We start from the raw sequence: 18,305 nt of genomic DNA, 5'->3' as shown, positions 1-18,305 counted from the left end.
CGAAATAGTGCAATTTCATACTTTACATTATTTTAGAAGTATGCTAACTTGTCCTATGTCATCATGCTAACCTTTTATGCTAACTGTTTACCTTATTTTGTTTGTTTACAACTAAAATTCATGGATTTTGATACTTGGCGCCATCTTGGAAGTAGGCTAACGCCTCTTATATTAGCATGCTAGCGCTGTGTCCGCTCATGTTTGTGCTCTTGTCCTCCCGCAGCTACAACGGAGGCAAATGTGTCGACGGCGAGAACTGGTTCCGCTGCGAATGTGCCCCCGGTTTCGCCGGACCAGACTGCCGCATCAGTGAGTGTGCTTGGGAACTCGGTGTCGGAGTGGGCGTCGCAAAGGTCAGGGGCCGTGACGGGGAGGTGGGGTCCGGCCGATTGTTTCGGGACGACAGATTAGGAAGCCTTTGAGGACGATGGTCTTAACCTTTCCCCCCTCAGCTGATCCCAGGTCAGCTCCATCAGATGGTCAGTGTGTTCTCCCGTGGCTTTCTTGCGAGAAAATAATCACGTCTTAGAAGCAAATATTTCATGTTGTTTTTTAGGCTGTACTTACTTTTGGGCATCGAACATTCTGGTTCTTCTGGAATCGCTCACATTTTCAAACGACAATTCCTATTTTCATTGCTCACTCAGACTGGGAGAGTTAACTAGCATCTAACTGTATCTCCATACAGTGTGGAGATACAGTTAACTAGCAGCTAACTGTATCTCCATACAGTGTGGAGATACAGTTAACTAGCAGCTAACTGTATCTCCATACAGTGTGGAGATACAGTTAACTAGCAGCTAACTGTATCTCCATACAGTGTGGAGATACAGTTAACTAGCAGCTAACTGTATCTCCATACAGTGTGGAGATACAGTTAACTAGCAGCTAACTGTATCTCCATACAGTGTGGAGATACAGTTAACTAGCAGCTAACTGTATCTCCATACAGTGTGGAGATACAGTTAACTAGCAGCTAACTGTATCTCCATACAGTGTGGAGATACAGTTAACTAGCAGCTAACTGTATCTCCATACAGTGTGGAGATACAGTTAACTGGCAGCTAACTGTATCTCAATACACAGTGTGCAGATACAGTTAACTAGCAGCTAACTGTATCTCCATACAGTGTGGAGATACTGTTAACTGGCAGCTAACTGTATCTCCATATACAGTGTGCAGATACAGTTAACTAGGAGCATACACATACTGTGTCAAAATGTCAGAATTTTTTCTAAGTATCAAAAAGTCGGGATTTTTTCTAAGTCTCAAAAAGTCTGAATTTTTTTTTGTCAAAATGTCGGGATTTTTTCCAAGTGTCCAAAATTTGGGATTTTTTCCAGCTGTCAAAAATTTGGGATTTTTTCCAAGTGTCAAAAAGTCGGGATTTTTTCTAAGTCTCAAAAAGTCTGAATTTTTTTTTGTCAAAATGTCGGGATTTTTTCCAAGTGTCCAAAATTTGGGATTTTTTCCAGCTGTCAAAAATTTGGGATTTTTTCCAAGTGTCAAAAAGTCGGGATTTTTTCGAAGTGTCAAAAAGTCTGAATTTTTTTTATCAAAAAGTCGGGATTTATTCTAAGTGTAAAAAAATCGGGATTTTTTCTAAATCTCAAAAAGTCTGAATTTTTTTTGTCAAAAAACCAGGATTTTTTCTAAGTGTCAAAAAGTCGGAATTATTTTTGTCAAAAAATCTGGATTTTTTCTCACTGTATCGCCATACACAGTGTGGAGGTACAGTTAGCTAGTAGCTAACTGTACCTCCACACTGTCAAAAAGTCTGAATTTTTTTTGTCAAAAAATCGGGATTTTTTTCAAAGTGTCAAAAAGTCAGGATTTTTTCTGAGTGTCAAAAAGTCGGGATTTTTTCTAAATCTCAAAAAATCTGGATTTTTTTCTAATTGTCAAAAAATCGGAATTATTTTTGTCAGAAATTCGGGACTTTTTCCAAGTGTCAAAAAATCTGGATTTCTCTAACTGTATCGCCATACACAGTGTGGAGGTACAGTTAGCTAGCAGCTAACTGTATCGCCATACACCGTGGGGAAATAGTTAGCTAGGAGCTAACTGTATCTCCACATTGTGTCAAAAAGTCGGAATTCTTTTGGTCAAAAAGTGTGGATTTTTTTATGTGTCAAAAAGTCGGGATTTTTTCTAAGTGTCAAAAAATTGGGATTTTTTTCTAATTGTCAAAAAGTTGGGATTTTTTTCTAAGTGTCAAAAAGTCTGAAATGTTTTTGTAAAAAAATCGGTATTTTTTTCTAAGTATCAAAAAGTCGGGATTTTTTCTAAGTGTTAAAAAGTCTGTAATTTTTTCTTAGTGTCAAAAAGTCTGAAATTTTTTGGTCAAAAAGTCTGGATTTTTTCTAGGTGTCAAAAAATCGGGATTTTTTTGTAAGTGTCAAAAAGTCGTTTTTTGTAAGTGTCAAAAAGTCTGGATTTTTTCTAAGTGTCAAAAAGTCTGGATTTTTTTCTAAGAGTCAAAAAGTCTGATTTTTTTTGTGCAAATACAGTTAACTAGGAGCATACACACATACTGTGTCAAAAAGTCAGAATTTTTTCTAAGTATCAAAAAGTCGGGATTTTTTCTAAGTCTCAAAAAGTCTGAATTTTTTTTGGTCAAAAAGTCGGGATTTTTTTCTAAGTGTCAAAAAATTGGGATTTTTTCTTAGTATCAAAAAAATCGGGATTTTTTTTTGTCAAAAAGTCGGGATTTTTTCTAAGTGTCAAAAAATCGGGATTTTTTCTAAACCTCAAACATTCAGGATTTTTTCTAAGTGTCAAAAAATCGGAATTATTTTTGTCAAAAATTCGGGATTTTTTCTAAGTGTCAAAAAATCTGGATTTTTTCCTAACTGTATCACCATACACAGTGTGGAGGTACAGTTAGCTAGCAGCTAACTGTATCGCCATACACAGTGGGGAAATAGTTAGCTAGGAGCTAACTGTATCTCCACATTGTGTCAAAAAGTCGGAATTTTTTAGGTCAAAAAGTGTGGATTTTTTTATGTGTCAAAAAGTCGGGATTTTTTCTAAGTGTCAAAAAGTTGGGATTTTTTTCTACGTGTCAAAAAATTTGAAATGTTTTTGTAGAAAAATCGGTATTTTTTTCTAAGTATCAAAAAATCGGGATTTTTTCTAAGTGTTAAAAAGTCTGGATTTTTTTCTAAGTCTCAAAAAGTCGGGATTTTTTTCTAAGTGTCAAAAAATTGGGATTTTTTTCTAAGTATCAAAAAAATCTGGATTTTTTCTAAGTGTTAAAAAGTCTGGATTTTTTCTAAGTCTCAAAAAGTCTGAATTTTTTTTTTGTCAAAAAGTCGGGATTTTTTTCTAAGTGTCAAAAAATTGGGATTTTTTTCTAAGTATCAAAAAAATCTGGATTTTTTTTTGTCAAAAAATCTGGATTTTTTATAAGTGTCAAAAAGTCGGGATTTTCTCTAAATCTCAAAAAATCTGGATTTTTTCTAAGTTTTAAAAAATCTGAATTATTTTTGTCAAAAATTCGGGACTTTTTCTAAATGTCAAAAAATCGGGATTTTTCTAACTGTATCGCCATACACAGTGTGGAGGTACAGTTAGCTAGCAGCTAACTGTGTCGCCATACACAGTGGGGAAATAGTTAGCTGGGAGCTAACTGTATCTCCACATTGTGTCAAAAAGTCGGAATTTTTTTGGTCAAAAAGTGTGGATTTTTTTTTATGTGTCAAAAAGTCGGGATTTTTTCTAAGTGTTAAAAAGTTGGGATTTTTTTCTAAGTGTCAAAAAGTTGGGATTTTTTTCTAAGTGTCAAAAAGTCTGAAATGTTTTTGTAAAAAAATCGGTATTTTTTTGTAAGTATCAAAAAGTCTGGATTTTTTCTAAGTGTTAAAAAGTCTGTAATTTTTTCTTAGTGTCAAAAAGTCTGGAATTTTTTGGTCAAAAAGTCTGGATTTTTTCTAATTGTCAAAAAATCGGGATTTTTTTTGTAAGTGTCAAAAAGTCGTTTTTTGTAAGTGTCAAAAAGTCTGGATTTTTTCTAAGTGTCAAAAAGTCTGGATTTTTTTCTAAGAGTCAAAACCTCTGGATTTTTTCTAAGCGTCAAAAAGTCTGGATTTTTTCTAAGTGTCAAAAAGTCGGGATTTTTTTGTAAGTGTCAAAAAATCGGGATTTTTTTGTAAGTGTCAAAAAGTCTGGATTTTTTCTATGTGTCAAAAAATCGGAATTTTTTGTAAGTGTCAAAAAATCTGGATTTTTTTGTAAGTGTAACAAAGTCTGGATTTTTTCTGTGTCAAAAAATTTTGATTTTTTTTTTCTCAGTGTCAATAAGTAAAAAAAATATTTGTCAAAAAGTCATTTTTTCTAATTGTCAAAAAGTTAAAAAAATATTTGTCAAAAAGTCATTTTTTCTAATTGTCAAAAAGTTAAAAAAATATTTGTCAAAAAGTCATTTTTTCTAAGTGTCAAAAAGTCTGGATTTTTTTCTAAGTTTCAAAAAGTCGGGATTTTTTTCTAAGTGTCAAAAAGTCTGAATTTTTTCTAAGTGTCAAAAAGTCTGGATTTTTTCTAACTGTATCGCCATACACAGTGTGGAGGTACTTCCCTAAGTCAGTAATGTTATGTTTCCTCGATTGGTCCAAATCCAAAGAAAGATCCAAAAGTCCAAGCCGTGACTACATAACAAAGATTCATGCCACAGCTGCCATCTTGCATGACGTCATCAGTGAGAGACGGAGAGGGTCACGGTACAACAGGTGTGGTGTTGTACAAAGTTACACCTGCGTGTGTGTGTGTGTGTGTGTGTGTCTTCCAGACGTGGACGAGTGTCAGTCCTCCCCCTGCGCCCAAGGCTCCACCTGCGTGGACCAAATCCACGCCTTCCGATGTCTCTGTCCTCCCGGACGTGCCGGAGCCGGATGTGGGGAGGGTGAGTGTCTGTGACCGCCTCCGCCGCGACCACCCCTGACCTTCGTTCTTCTCCGTTGCCATGTGCAGTCGTGGGTCTTGGCAAGTCGTGTCATCACGCCGGTCTTCAGTTTCCTCACGGCGGTCGCTGGGACGAGGATTGCAACGCTTGTCAGTGCGTGGACGGCTCCGCCCACTGCTCCAAGGTCGGCCATCTTGAAGACAGTTCTTGGTTTAGTCGTCGCACGCAAAGTCCGACATTCCAGGCGTCTTTTTTTTCCCCAGGTGATGTGCGGTCGTCGGCCCTGCCTCCTCCCGACTGCTTCCTCTTCGGACCCTCGGGCCCCGCCGCCCTGCCCCGGGGGCCACGGGTGTGTGGGCCACCAGTTCCTCACCTGCTTCTCGCCGCCGTGCCACCGGTGGGGCGTGTGCTCCACGCCGGAGCCGCCCGGACCCGTGCACACGCAGTGCCAGCCCAACAGCGGTTACCTTGACGACAGCTGCGCTCACGTCACGCTCATCTTCAGGAAGGACAAGGTGCCGCAGGTGAGAGGCGACAGATCAAAGTGACATTCTATTTCTTTTGGCTCCTCCCAGACTTAAAAACATCTTGATAGAGATTGCGATTCTTATTCATGCCGATTCTAAATTGACTCAAAATATTCAAAAATCTATTTAAAAAAAATTTTTAAATAAAAAATTAATAATAAAAAAATATTTTAAATATTTAAATACTTTTTTTTTTTTATCAGAACCAATTTTTTTTTTAAGTTAAATTATCATTATTATACCCTCTTAAGGCCCGAGCTGTTTGTTTACATGCTTTTTTTTTATTTCTCTTTGCTATTTGGGCTTATTGGACCCTAATTAGAATAAAAACTAAGAATCATATTTTGATATGATGTACTTAGTCCATAAGTACACAAACGTGTACTTCATGTTTAGTGACATGCTAATTGTTATTTTTACACTTTTTTTTTCTAAATTCAATTGTATGTTATACTCTTCTGACACCACCAGATGGCAGTATAAGTGTCCACATAAGCGGCCCTAAGACCCCAATTCAGTAGTGTACACAATTTTGGGAAATAAGAGCTAAAAGGTGCTGTCCACGCATGTGGCCACTAAGCCTTTACAATAATTAAATTGCGACAATCGGATTGAATCGAGAATCGATTCTGACAAAGATTCAGTTCAGTACCTTCTAAAAAATGTCCTCTGATGACCCAATTTCATGTTATAAAAATAAATCGATTCTGGATCGAATCATCGTGCCAGGAATCGGATTGAATTGCCCAAAGATTCACACTCCTATTAAATAAACCGGGAGAAATTGTTTACTGTTACTAATATATAAATGTCTGGAGTAGCTTATAAAACACAATTTTTCTCTGATGAGTAAATTTCTTGTTATAAAAAAAATCGATTACGAAGTGAATCATCATGTTAGGAATCGGAATCGAATCGAATTGTTAGATGTCCAAAGATTCACACCCCTATTAAATAAACCGTAAGAAAATATTGACTGTTTCCAATATATAAATGTCTGGAGTACATTCTAAAACACAATTTTTCTCTCATGTTAAAATAAAATCGATTCTGAATCGAATCATCATGCAAGGAATTGGAATCGGGTTGAATTTTTATGGGTGCCCAAAGATTCACACCCCTATTAAATTAACCAGGAATAAATATAGACTGTTTCTGATACATAAATGTCTGGAGTACCTTCTAAAACATAATTTTTCTCTAATGACCATATTTCATGTAAAAAAGAAAACAATTCTGATTCAAATCATCATGCCAGGAATCAAATCGAATATTTCAGTGCCCAAAAATTCACACCCCTACTAAATCAACCGGGAGATAATATAAACTGTTTCTAATATACAGTATAAATGTCTGGAGTACCTTCTAAAATGCATTTTTTTTGTCTGATGTAAAAATAAAATCGATTCTGAATCGAATAATGTCAGGAATCGGATCGAATTGTTCGGTGCCCAAAGATTCACACCCCTATTAAATAAACCAGGAATAAATATTGAATATTACTAATATATAAATGTCTGGAGTACCTTCTAAAACACAATTTTTCTCTGATGACCAAATTTCATGTAATAAATAAATCGATTCTGAATCGAATCATCATGCCAGCAATCGGAATCTGATTGAATCGTTCGGTGCCCAAAGACTCACACCCCTATTAAATACACCGGAAGAAAATATTGACTGTTTCTAATATATAAATGCTGCGGTACCTTATCAAATGCAAATTTTTCTCTAATGACCAAATTTCATGTAAAAAAATAAAACAATTCTGAATCGAATCATCATGCCAGGAATAGAATTGAATTGTTCGGTGCCCAAAAATTCACACTCCTACCAAATAAACCGGGAGATAACATAGACTGTTTCTAATATATAAACGTCTGGAGTACCTTCTAAAATGCTTTTTTTTTTCTCTGATGTAAAAATAAAATCGATTCACTTAGATAAAAATCCCGATTTTTTGACACTTACAAAAAATCCCGATTTTTTGACATTTACAAAAAATCCAGATTTTCTGACACCTACAAAAAATCCCGACTTTTTGACCCAAAAAATTCTGATTTTTTGACACTTACAAAAAAATCCCGACTTTTTGACACTTAGAAAAAATCCAGACTTTTTGACACTTAGAAAAATGACTTTTTGACAAATATTTTTTTTACCTTTTGACACTTGGAAAAAAATCCAGATTTTTTGACACTTAGATAAAAATCCAGATTTTTTGACACCTAGAAAAAAAAATCCAGACTTTTTGACCAAAAAAATTCAGACTTTTTGATACTTACAAAAAACGACTTTTTGACAAATATTTTTTTACTTTTTGACATTTAGAAAAAATCCCAACTTTTTTGTTCGGAGTTTAATGATTTACACCCCTACTAAATAAACCTGGAGATAAAATAGACTGTTTCTAATATATAAATGTCTGGAGTACCTTCTAAAATGCATTTTTTTCTCTGATGTAAAAATAAAATCGATTCACTTAGATAAAAATCCCGATTTTTTGACATTACAAAAAATCCAGATTTTTTGACACTTACAAAAAATCTTGATTTTTTTTACTCCTACAAAAAAATCCAGACTTTTTGACCCAAAAAATTCTGACTTTTTGACACTTACAAAAAATCCAGTCTTTTTGACGCTTAGAAAAAATCCAGACTTTTTGACAAAAAAATGTCGATTTTTTGACACTTGGAAAAAAATCCTGACTTTTTGAAACTTGGAAAAAATCCCGATTTTTTGAGACTTAGAAAAAATGACTTTTTGACAAATATTTTTTTTACCTTTTGACACTTGGAAAAAAATCCAGATTTTTTGACACTTAGATAAAAATCCAGATTTTTTGACACCTAGAAAAAAAAATCCAGACTTTTTGACCAAAAAAATTCAGACTTTTTGATACTTAGAAAAAACGACTTTTTGACAAATATTTTTTTACTTTTTGACATTTAGAAAAAATCCCAACTTTTTTGTTCGGAGTTTAATGATTTACACCCCTACTAAATAAACCTGGAGATAAAATAGACTGTTTCTAATATATAAATGTCTGGAGTACCTTCTAAAATGCATTTTTTGCTCTGATGTAAAAATAAAATCGATTCACTTAGATAAAAATCCCGATTTTTTGACATTACAAAAAATCCCGATTTTTTGACACTTACAAAAAATCCCGATTTTTTGACACTTACAAAAAATCTTGATTTTTTTGACTCCTACAAAAAAATCCAGACTTTTTGACCCAAAAAATTCTGACTTTTTGACACTTACAAAAAATCCAGTCTTTTTGACGCTTAGAAAAAATCCAGACTTTTTGACAAAAAAATGTCGATTTTTTGACACTTGGAAAAAAATCCTGACTTTTTGAAACTTGGAAAAAATCCCGATTTTTTGACACTTAGAAAAAATGACTTTTTGACAAATAATTTTTTTACTTTTTAACACTTGGATAGAAATCCAGATTTTTTGACACTTAGAAAAAATCCAGACTTTTTGACCCAAAAAGTTCAGACTTTTTGACACAGAAAAAATCCAGACTTTTTGACGCTTAGAAAAAATCCAGACATTTTGACAAAAAATGTTTGACTTTTTGACACTTGGAAAAAAATCCAGACTTTTTGACACTTAGAAAAAATGACTTTTTGACAAATAATTTTTTTACTTTTTGACACTTAGAAAAAAATCCAGATTTTTTGACATTTAGATAAAAATCCTGTTTTTTTGACACCTAGAAAAAAATCCAGGATTTTTGACCAAAAAAATTCAGACTTTTTGACACTTAGAAAAAAATCCAGACTTTTTAACACTTAGAAAAAATCCAGACTTTTTGATACTTACAAAAAACGACTTTTTGACAAATAATTTTTTCACTTTTTGACATTAAGAAAAAATCCCAACTTTTTTGTTCGGAGTTTAATGATTCATACCCCTACTAAATAAACCCGGAGATAAAATAGACTGTTTCTAATATATAGATGTCTGGAGTACCTTATAAAATGCTTTTTTTTTTCTCTGATGTAAAAATAAAATCGATTCACTTAAATAAAAATCCCGATTTTTTTGACACTTAGAAAAAAATCCAGATTTTTTGACATTTACAAAAAATCCCGACTTTTTGACACTTACAAAAAATCTTGATTTTTTTGACACCTACAAAAAATCCAGACTTTTTGACGCTTGGAAAAAATCCCAACTTTTTGACACTTAGAAAAAATGACTTTTTGACAAATAATTTTTTTACTTTTTGACACTTTGAAAAAAATCCAGATTTTTTTGACACTTAGATAAAAATCCAGATTTTTTGACACCTAGAAAAAAAATCCAGACTTTTTGAACAAAAAAATTCAGACTTTTTGACACTTAGAAAAAAATCCAGACTTTTTAACACTTAGAAAAAATCCAGACTTTTTGATACTTAGATAAAACGACTTTTTGACAAATAATTGTTTTACTTTTTGACATTTAGAAAAAATCCAGACTTTTTTGTTTGGAGTTTAATGATTCACACCCCTACTAAATAAACCGTAAGAAATTATAGACTCTTTCTAATATATAAATGTCTGGAGTACCTTCTAAAACACAATTTTTCTGTGATGTAAAAATAAAATCGATTTTGAATCGAATCATCATGCTGAGTTGTTCGCTGCCCAAATATTGACATTGCTAATCATTTGCTTTTTACTCAATGGTAAGATGTGTTTTTAGACTGTTAGCATATATTGAGGTATGTGGTACTCTCTTGAATGTACGACATGTGCTGACCTGTAGTGTGAAGTCCAGATGAAGAAGGTTCTCTCCTCACAGGGAACCACGGTGGAGAACATCTGCTGGGAGATCCGCCAACTTCCTGTCACTCGGACGCTGGCCCAAGAGCGAGCGCTGCTCATCCTCTGTGACCTGTCCTACTCCAACACTGACGCCGTGGAGGTTGCCATGGTGATTGACACACACGCACACACACACACTTCAGTCCAGTTTCCACCTGGATGTAAAATACAAACAGGTTAGCTTGAAAGTGGAGATTAAGTTGTTTCCATGGCAACCGATGAAGCCTTTAAAGTGACAACAACAACTAGTGTAGTTCCTCCTCACCTGACCACGTCTGGTGTGCGAGACATGGCTAACGATGATGTCATTCCTGCTCTCGCCGAGTCTGACAATCACCTCCACGGTCCTGCGTCACTAACGTGCGTGAAGAAGGGGCGGAGCTAAACTCCTGTTAGAAGTTGCTGGAAATCCTTTCATACACGCTTTATTATTTGGACTTCATTGTTATTAGTTCATTCAATGATTATTATTCAATCATTATTATTATTAGTTTATTATTTTTGATCATTCATTCATTTATTATTACTTATTATTAGTAGTTTATTAAGACTATTATTCATTATTATTAGTTTATTAAGACTTTATCATTCATTTTAATGAATTCATTATTAATAATTAATACTTATTATGGTAATTATGGATTATTTATTATTAGTTTATTATTAATTCATTATTAATAATTAATACTTATTATGGTAATTATACATTCTTTATTATTAGTTTATTATTAATTCATCATTTATGATTATCTTTACAATGTTAGTTTATTATTGGTGATTTTTGGTTAGTTAATATTTCATTATTTCTTGTTAATTCATTATTATTCAATCATTATTATTTTAATATTCATTAATTCATTATTATTTTAATATTCATTAATTCATTATTATTCAATCATTATTATTACTTTATTATTTTTGATCATTCATTCATTATTACTTGCTCAGTATTAGTAATTTAATATTATAATTGTATTACTAGTAGTTCAGTATTAGTAGTACGGTATATTATAATTTAATACTAGTAGTTCAGTATTAGTTTAAGCGGTATAAAATGGATTGATGGATAGTTCAGTATTAGTAGTTTATTATTATAATTGTATTACTAGTAGTTCAGTATTAGTGGTTTATTAATATAATTGTATAACTAGTAGTGCAGTATCAGTAGTTTATTATTATAATTGCATTACTAGTAGTTCAGTATTAGTAATGTATTATAATTTTAATACTAGTAGTTCAGTATTAGTAGTTTATTATTAGAATTGTATTACTACTAGTTCAGTATTAGTAGTTTGAGTGTATTATTATAATTGTATTACTAGTAGTTCAGCATTAGTAGTTTATTGTCATTTTAATACTAGTAGTTCAGTATAAGTAGTTTATTATAATGTTAATACTAGTAGTTCAGTATTAGTAGTTTATTATTATAATTGTACTACTAGTAGTTCAGTATTAGTTTATTATTGTAATCATATAACTAGTAGTGCAGTATTAGTAGTTTATTAATATAATTGTATAACTAGTAGTTCAGTATTAGTAGTTTAATATTAGTACGTCAGTATTAGTAGTTTATTATTATAATTGTATTAATACTAGTTAATTATTAGTAGTTTATTGTAATTTTAATACTAGTAGATCAGTATTATCCATCCATCCATCCATTATTAGTTTATTATTATAATTGTATTACTAGTAGTTCAGTATTAGTAGTTTATTATAATGTTAATACTAGTAGTTCAGTATTAGTAGTTTATTATTATAATTCTATTACTAGTAGTTCAGTATTAGTAGTTTATTATTGTAATTGTATAACTAGTTTTGCAATAGTAGTTTATTAATATAATTGTATAACTAGTAGTTCAGTATTAGTAGTTTATTATAATTGTATTATTACTACTTGAGTATTAGTAGTTTATTGTAATTTTAATACTAGTAGTTCAGTATTAGTAGTTTATTACTATAATTGTATAACTAGTAGTTTAGTGTTAGTAGTTTATTATAATTGTATAACTAGTAGTTCAGTATTAGTATTTTATGAGTGTATTATTATATTTGTATTACTAGTAGTTCAGTATTAGTCGTTTGTTATCATTTCAATTCTATTAGCTTAATACTAGTAGTTCAGTATTAGTAGTTTATTATTCTAATCGTATAACTAGTAGTTCAGTCTCAGTAGTTTATTATTATAATCGTATAACTAGTAGTTCAGTATCAGTAGTTTATTATTATAATTGTATAACTAGTAGTTGAGTATCAGTAGTTTATGAGTGAGACAGGATGAAGTAGTAGAATAAAAAGCAGTGAATAGGAGAATGTGTCAGTGTGTGAGGTGATGACATCATCATGAAGGTGTCAGTGTGTGAGGTGATGACATCATCATGAAGGTGTCAGTGTGTGAGGTGATGACATCATGAAGGTGTCAGTGTGTGAGGTGATGACATCATCATGAATGTGTCAGTGTGTGAGGTGATTACATCATCATGAAGGTGTCAGTGTGTGAGGTGATGACATCATCATGAAGGTGTCAGTGTGTGAGGTGATGACATCATCGTGAAGGTGTCAGTGTGTGAGGTGATGACATCATCGTGAAGGTGTCAGTGTGTGAGGTGATGACATCATCGTGAAGGTGTCAGTGTGTGAGGTGATGACATCATCGTGAAGGTGTCAGTGTGTGAGGTGATGACATCATCGTGAAGGTGGCAGTGTGTGAGGTGATGACATCATCGTGAAGGTGGCAGTGTGTGAGGTGATGACATCATCATGAAGGTGTCAGTGTGTGAGGTGATGACATCATCATGAAGGTGGCAGTGTGTGAGGTGATGACATCATCGTGAAGGTGTCAGTGTGTGAGGTGATGACATCATCATGAAGGTGTCAGTGTGTGAGGTGATGACATCATCGTGAATGTGTCAGTGTGTGAGGTGATGACATCATCATGAAGGCGTCAGTGTGTGAGGTTATGACATCATCGTGAAGGTGTCAGTGTGTGAGGTGATGACATCATCGTGAATGTGTCAGTGTGTGAGGTGATGACATCATCGCGAAGGTGGCAGTCTGTGAGGTGATGTCATCATCATGAAGGTGTCAGTGTGTGAGGTGATGACATCATCATGAAGATGTCAGTGTGTGAGGTGATGACATCATCGTGAATGTGTCAGTGTGTGAGGTGATGACATCATCGTGAATGTGTCAGTGTGTGAGGTGATGACATCATCATGAATGTGTAGGTGTGTGAGGTGATGACATCATCATGAAGGTGTCAGTGTGTGAGGTGATGACATCATCATGAATGTGTCAGTGTGTGAGGTGATGACATCATCATGAAGGTGTCAGTGTGCGAGGTGATGACATCATCATGAAGGTGTCAGTGTGTGAGGTGATGACATCAACATGAAGGTGTCAGTGTGTGAGGTGATGACATCATCGTGAAGGTGTCAGTGTGTGAGGTGATGACATCATCATGAAGGTGTCAGTGTGTGAGGTGATGACATCATCATAAACATGTTCTTGTGGTTGCTGGACAGTCCCTGGAGCAGGACGTGCGCTCCAAGGTGGGCGAGCGTGGGCAGATCCACAAGGCGGCCAGCGCCGTCATCGGAGCGTTGTCCAGGCGCCACAACAGCAGCGTCATGCTGGCAGTGGTGGAGGTCAAAGTTGAGACGCGGGTGGACGCCGCTTCTGTGGGTGAGTGCCTCCCGCCACGGCGTGTGATTTGTCACGTGGGAATAAACGCTAACGAGGCCATGTGTACGCCAGGCTACGTGGTGCCGCTGCTCTGCGTGCTCTTCTGCGCCGCCTGGGTCTCCTGCATCGTGGTGTGCGTCTGGTGGACCCGCAAGAGGAAGAAAGAGCGCGAGAGGCGGTCCCGCGGCGAGGACGGGGCCGTCAACAACCGCCTGGCGCCGGAGCGGAGCCCCGCCCCCAAAGACAACCGCCACAAAGACATTCAGTACGAATGCAAGAAACTGATGGGCGCGCAGGAGCGGGCGTGCGACGGCGCCGACGTCGAGGAGGGGGACGAGGAGAGGACGCCAGGCGCGGGGGGCGGGCGTGCGTCACCAAAGTGCCCGGAGGGGGCGGAGCAGAACAAGCGGGTGACGGCTGGGGGCGGGGTCGTATGCACCAAGCTCAAAGCGCCGCACCGGACGGCCTACAGCCCCAAAGACAACCGCTGCAAAAACCTCAACGCCGCCACTCTGGGCGAGGACGTCAGAGACCACTACGTGTGAGCTCGCCACAGGGGGCGGAGCCTGACTGTTTTTAGCCTGGCAGGAAATGAAGATTCGAACGCGTGCCTTTTGCAGCTCCTCTTCACCTTTGACTGGCAGCTTCCTTCCTATTGGCCCTCCTTGCCTTAGCCCCGCCCACCAGGCCTCTTTTCTACACTGGTCTCGTTATTTTTTCAAAGAGGACACCTTTTTAAATACTGTCCACTTGGCACACGCGCGTTTACAACACATGTTCCACGCAACCTTTCAAAATAATGCTCTCGACTTCCCGCACGGGGGGGGTCCTTTCACAGTAAAAGTGCCTTCCACAATTTGAAACGTTGACATGTTTGTACATATATTTGTAAATATCGACAATGTGTACATTTTACTTTGATAACTTAAGTCCTGCTTCCTGTCCATGTACAATTCTCATGAATATTATTACTGCGCGCTTTACTTTGAAAATGATGTCATTCCGAGTATGTGTCGCACACCTGTTACGGACACGTTACACACCTGCAGCACAGGTGTTCCAGAGGCATTACACAGTTGCAACGCGGGTGTCACACAGGTGGATGTGTCTCAAGTGCTGCACGCGTGTTACCTGGATGTTACACAGGTGTAACGCAGATGTATTCGACAGGTGTTACACAGGTGCTTGGATGGTACACAGGTGTAACACTGCGACGTGACATGCGCGTCACACAGGCCATACAAACGTGCACCGTAACCCTGGACCCGACGCAGATGTAACGCCGCGGGTGTTGCGTGGACGTTACACGGGTGTAGCGCTCATGTTGCACGAGTGTTGTCCTGGTATGACACAGGTGTGACAAATGTAACGCTGCTGTTGCAAACATGTAACCCTGGCCTCACACAGGTGCTACACAAGTGTTACAGGAATTTTACACAGGTGTAACTCTGATGTTGCGCGAGTGTAACGGAGACATTGCACGGGTGCAAAAAAATGTTACGTTGCAACTGTGTGACACTGACCTTTCACAGGTGTAACACAGGTGTTAAAAGGGTGTTACATTTCTCAACTTCTACATAGGTTTTACATGAATTTTACACAAGTGTAACGCTGCTTACACGAGTGTTACAAAGGCATTAAAGAGGTGTGACAAATGTTCCGTTGCTGTTGCAAATGTGTAACACTGACCTCACACAGGTGCAACGTGGGCGTTACAAACATGTTACACTTGTGTGACATGGAAGTGACTCAAGTTCTACACACAGGTGCTACACTGATGTTACATTAGTCTTTTGTGGGCATTAAACAGGTGCAAACATGTGACACAAGTGTAAAATATGTGACTCACGTACTGCACAGGTGTGACACTGATGTTACATGGGTGTTGCAAAGGCATTCCATAGGTGTGACAATTGTTACTTTGCTGTTGCAAATGTGTAACACTGACCTCACACAGGTGCAACGTGGGCGTTACAAACATGTTACACTTGTGTGACATGGAAGTGACTCAAGTTCTACACACAGGAGTTACACTGACGTTACATTTGTGTTCTGTGGGCATTGAACAGGCGTAACAAATGTTACACTGTGGCAAAACATGTGACACAGACCATGAGCAACACATGTGTTACAAACATGTTACGCAGGCGTAAAATATGTGACTTAAGTTATACACGTGTTACATGAATGTTACGCAGTTGTAACACTAATGTTACATTAGTGTTTCGTGGGCATTAAACAGGTGTAACAAATGTTACACTGCTGTTAAAAAAAATGTGACACAGACCTTACACAGGTGCAACACAGATACTACAACCATGTGAGAAGTCTAACATGGATGTGACTCAAGTTCTACACAGGTGTTACATGAGTGCTACACAAGTTATGTTACATTAGTTTTTCGTGTGATTAAACAGGTGTAACAAATGTATGATGATGACCTTACACAGGTGCAAAACAGATACTGCAAACATGTCACACAAGTCTAACAGATGAGACTCAAGCTCTACACAGGTGTTACATGAGTGTTACACAGGTGCAACAGACGTTAAATTAGTGTTTCGTGGGCAATGAACGGGTGTAACAAATGTCACACTGCTGTTACAAATATGTGACATGGACCTTACACAGGTGCAAACATGTTACACAAGTCTAACATGGATGTGACTCAAGCTCTACACAGGTGTTACATGAGTGTTACACGGGTGTAACACCAATGTTACATTAGTGTTTCGTGGGCATTAAACAGGTGTAACAAATGTATGACAATGACCTTACACAGGTGCAAAACAGATACTGCAAACATGTCACACAAGTCTAACATAGATGAGACTCAAGCTCTACACGGGTGTTACATGAGTGTTACACAGGTGCAACAGACGTTAAATTAGTGTTTCGCGGGCAATAAACGGGTGTAACAAATGTCCCACTGCTGTTACAAATATGTGACATGGACCTTACACAGGTGCAAACATGTTACACAAGTCTCACACGGATGTGACTCAAGCTCTACACAGGTGTTACATGAGTGTTACACGGGTGTAACACCAATGTTACATTAGTGTTTCGTGGGCATTAAACAGGTGTAACAAATGTATGACAATGACCTTACACAGGGGCAAAACAGATACTGCATACATGTCACACAAGTCTAACATAGATGAGACTCAAGCTCTACACGGGTGTTACATGAGTGTTACACAGTTGCAACAGACGTTAAATTAGTGTTTCGCGGGCAATAAACGGGTGTAACAAATGTCCCACTGCTGTTACAAATATGTGACATGGACCTTACACAGGTGCAAACATGTTACACAAGTCTCACACGGATGTGACTCAAGTTCTACACAGGCGTTACATGAATGTTACACAGGTGCAACACTGATGTTACGTGGGCATTACACGGGTGTTGTTGTAGCGTCACAAGCATGACATATTTAACAGTCACAGAAGTGACTGGAGTGTAACACAGACGGTACATTAGTGTAACACGGGTGTTACATGAGTGTTACACGGGTGCAACACCAATGTTACATTAGTGTTTCGTGGGCATTAAACAGGTGTGACAAATGTTACACTGCCGTTACAGGTGTATGACACGGACCTTACGCAGGTGCAAACATGTTACACAAGTCTCACACGGATGTGACTCAAGTTCTACACAGGTGTTACATGAACGTTACACAGGTGCAACACTGATGTAACGTGGGCATTACACGGGTGTCATTCTCGCGTCACACAAGCATGATGCATGTTTAACAGTCGCAGAAGTGACTGGAGTGTAACACAGACGATACATTAGTGTAACACAGGTGCGGCTCGGAGCTCCATCACAGGCGTAACCGGCACTCGCATTATTTTGTCCGATGGCACTGAAAAGGTTGCAAAAATGATGCTTCCCGAAAGCGAAGAGAAAGCGAAGATCAAAGCTGCTCCCGCGTGCGAGTGTCAATCACTAAGCCCCGCCTCTCGCCATGAAGTCACGAAGGGAACACGTGGCGTCGTCACTCGTGCACTGACAAACACCAGCTAGCATTTAGCATTAGCTAGTGTGTCAAAGGTCACTCGTATCTTGCCAGCAACAAGAAGAAGAAGAAGAGGCAGAAAGCGCTTTGAGAACTTTGTCATCATTTTGTACAAAAACGTTGTTGGTTTGCTAGCGAGACGTTTGTTGTTTGTTAGAACAATCGTATTATTTATTAAAGTATTTTATACCAAACTTTGCTCTCTTGTCCTGCTTTCACTCGCTCATGTTAGCCACAAGCTAACGCTCATGCTCAGCAAACGGCAGGGGGGAGGGACATGTTGGAGGGGGCGGGGCTTTGAAGCTAAGCTAACCACTGAAATGTTCTTACAGTTAGTTGAACAAG

The 18,305-nt window shown here is 37.1% G+C and overlaps 1 protein-coding gene and 1 long non-coding RNA gene across 2 annotated transcripts in view; one reads left to right on the top strand and one right to left on the bottom strand.

Moving 5' to 3' along the window:
* LOC133640785 (protein jagged-2-like) overlaps positions 1 to 18,119 on the top strand; it is a 153,712-nt gene extending 135,593 nt beyond the window's left edge. The window contains 8 exon segments of the mRNA XM_062034430.1: positions 224 to 309; positions 4,788 to 4,901; positions 4,970 to 5,085; positions 5,165 to 5,425; positions 10,229 to 10,360; positions 13,776 to 13,935; positions 14,008 to 16,352; positions 16,685 to 18,119. Coding sequence (XP_061890414.1) covers positions 224 to 309; positions 4,788 to 4,901; positions 4,970 to 5,085; positions 5,165 to 5,425; positions 10,229 to 10,360; positions 13,776 to 13,935; positions 14,008 to 14,480 — 1,342 coding nt within the window. The 3' untranslated portion in view covers positions 14,481 to 16,352; positions 16,685 to 18,119.
* LOC133640789 (uncharacterized) overlaps positions 4,492 to 18,305 on the bottom strand; it is a 30,846-nt gene continuing 17,032 nt past the window's right edge. Inside the window, exons 3-4 of the long non-coding RNA XR_009824214.1 lie at positions 10,187 to 10,337; positions 4,492 to 5,400 (exon numbers count right to left, since the gene is read on the bottom strand). This is a non-coding gene — a long non-coding RNA (uncharacterized LOC133640789). The remainder of the gene's footprint in view (positions 5,401 to 10,186; positions 10,338 to 18,305) is intronic.

The sequence above is a fragment of the Entelurus aequoreus genome, linkage group LG23, assembly GCF_033978785.1.
Source record: "Entelurus aequoreus isolate RoL-2023_Sb linkage group LG23, RoL_Eaeq_v1.1, whole genome shotgun sequence".
Classification (NCBI taxonomy): Eukaryota; Metazoa; Chordata; class Actinopteri; order Syngnathiformes; family Syngnathidae; genus Entelurus; species Entelurus aequoreus.
The sequence above is the reverse complement of the archived record's forward strand: the minus strand, read 5'-3'. Positions and strand labels throughout refer to the sequence as shown.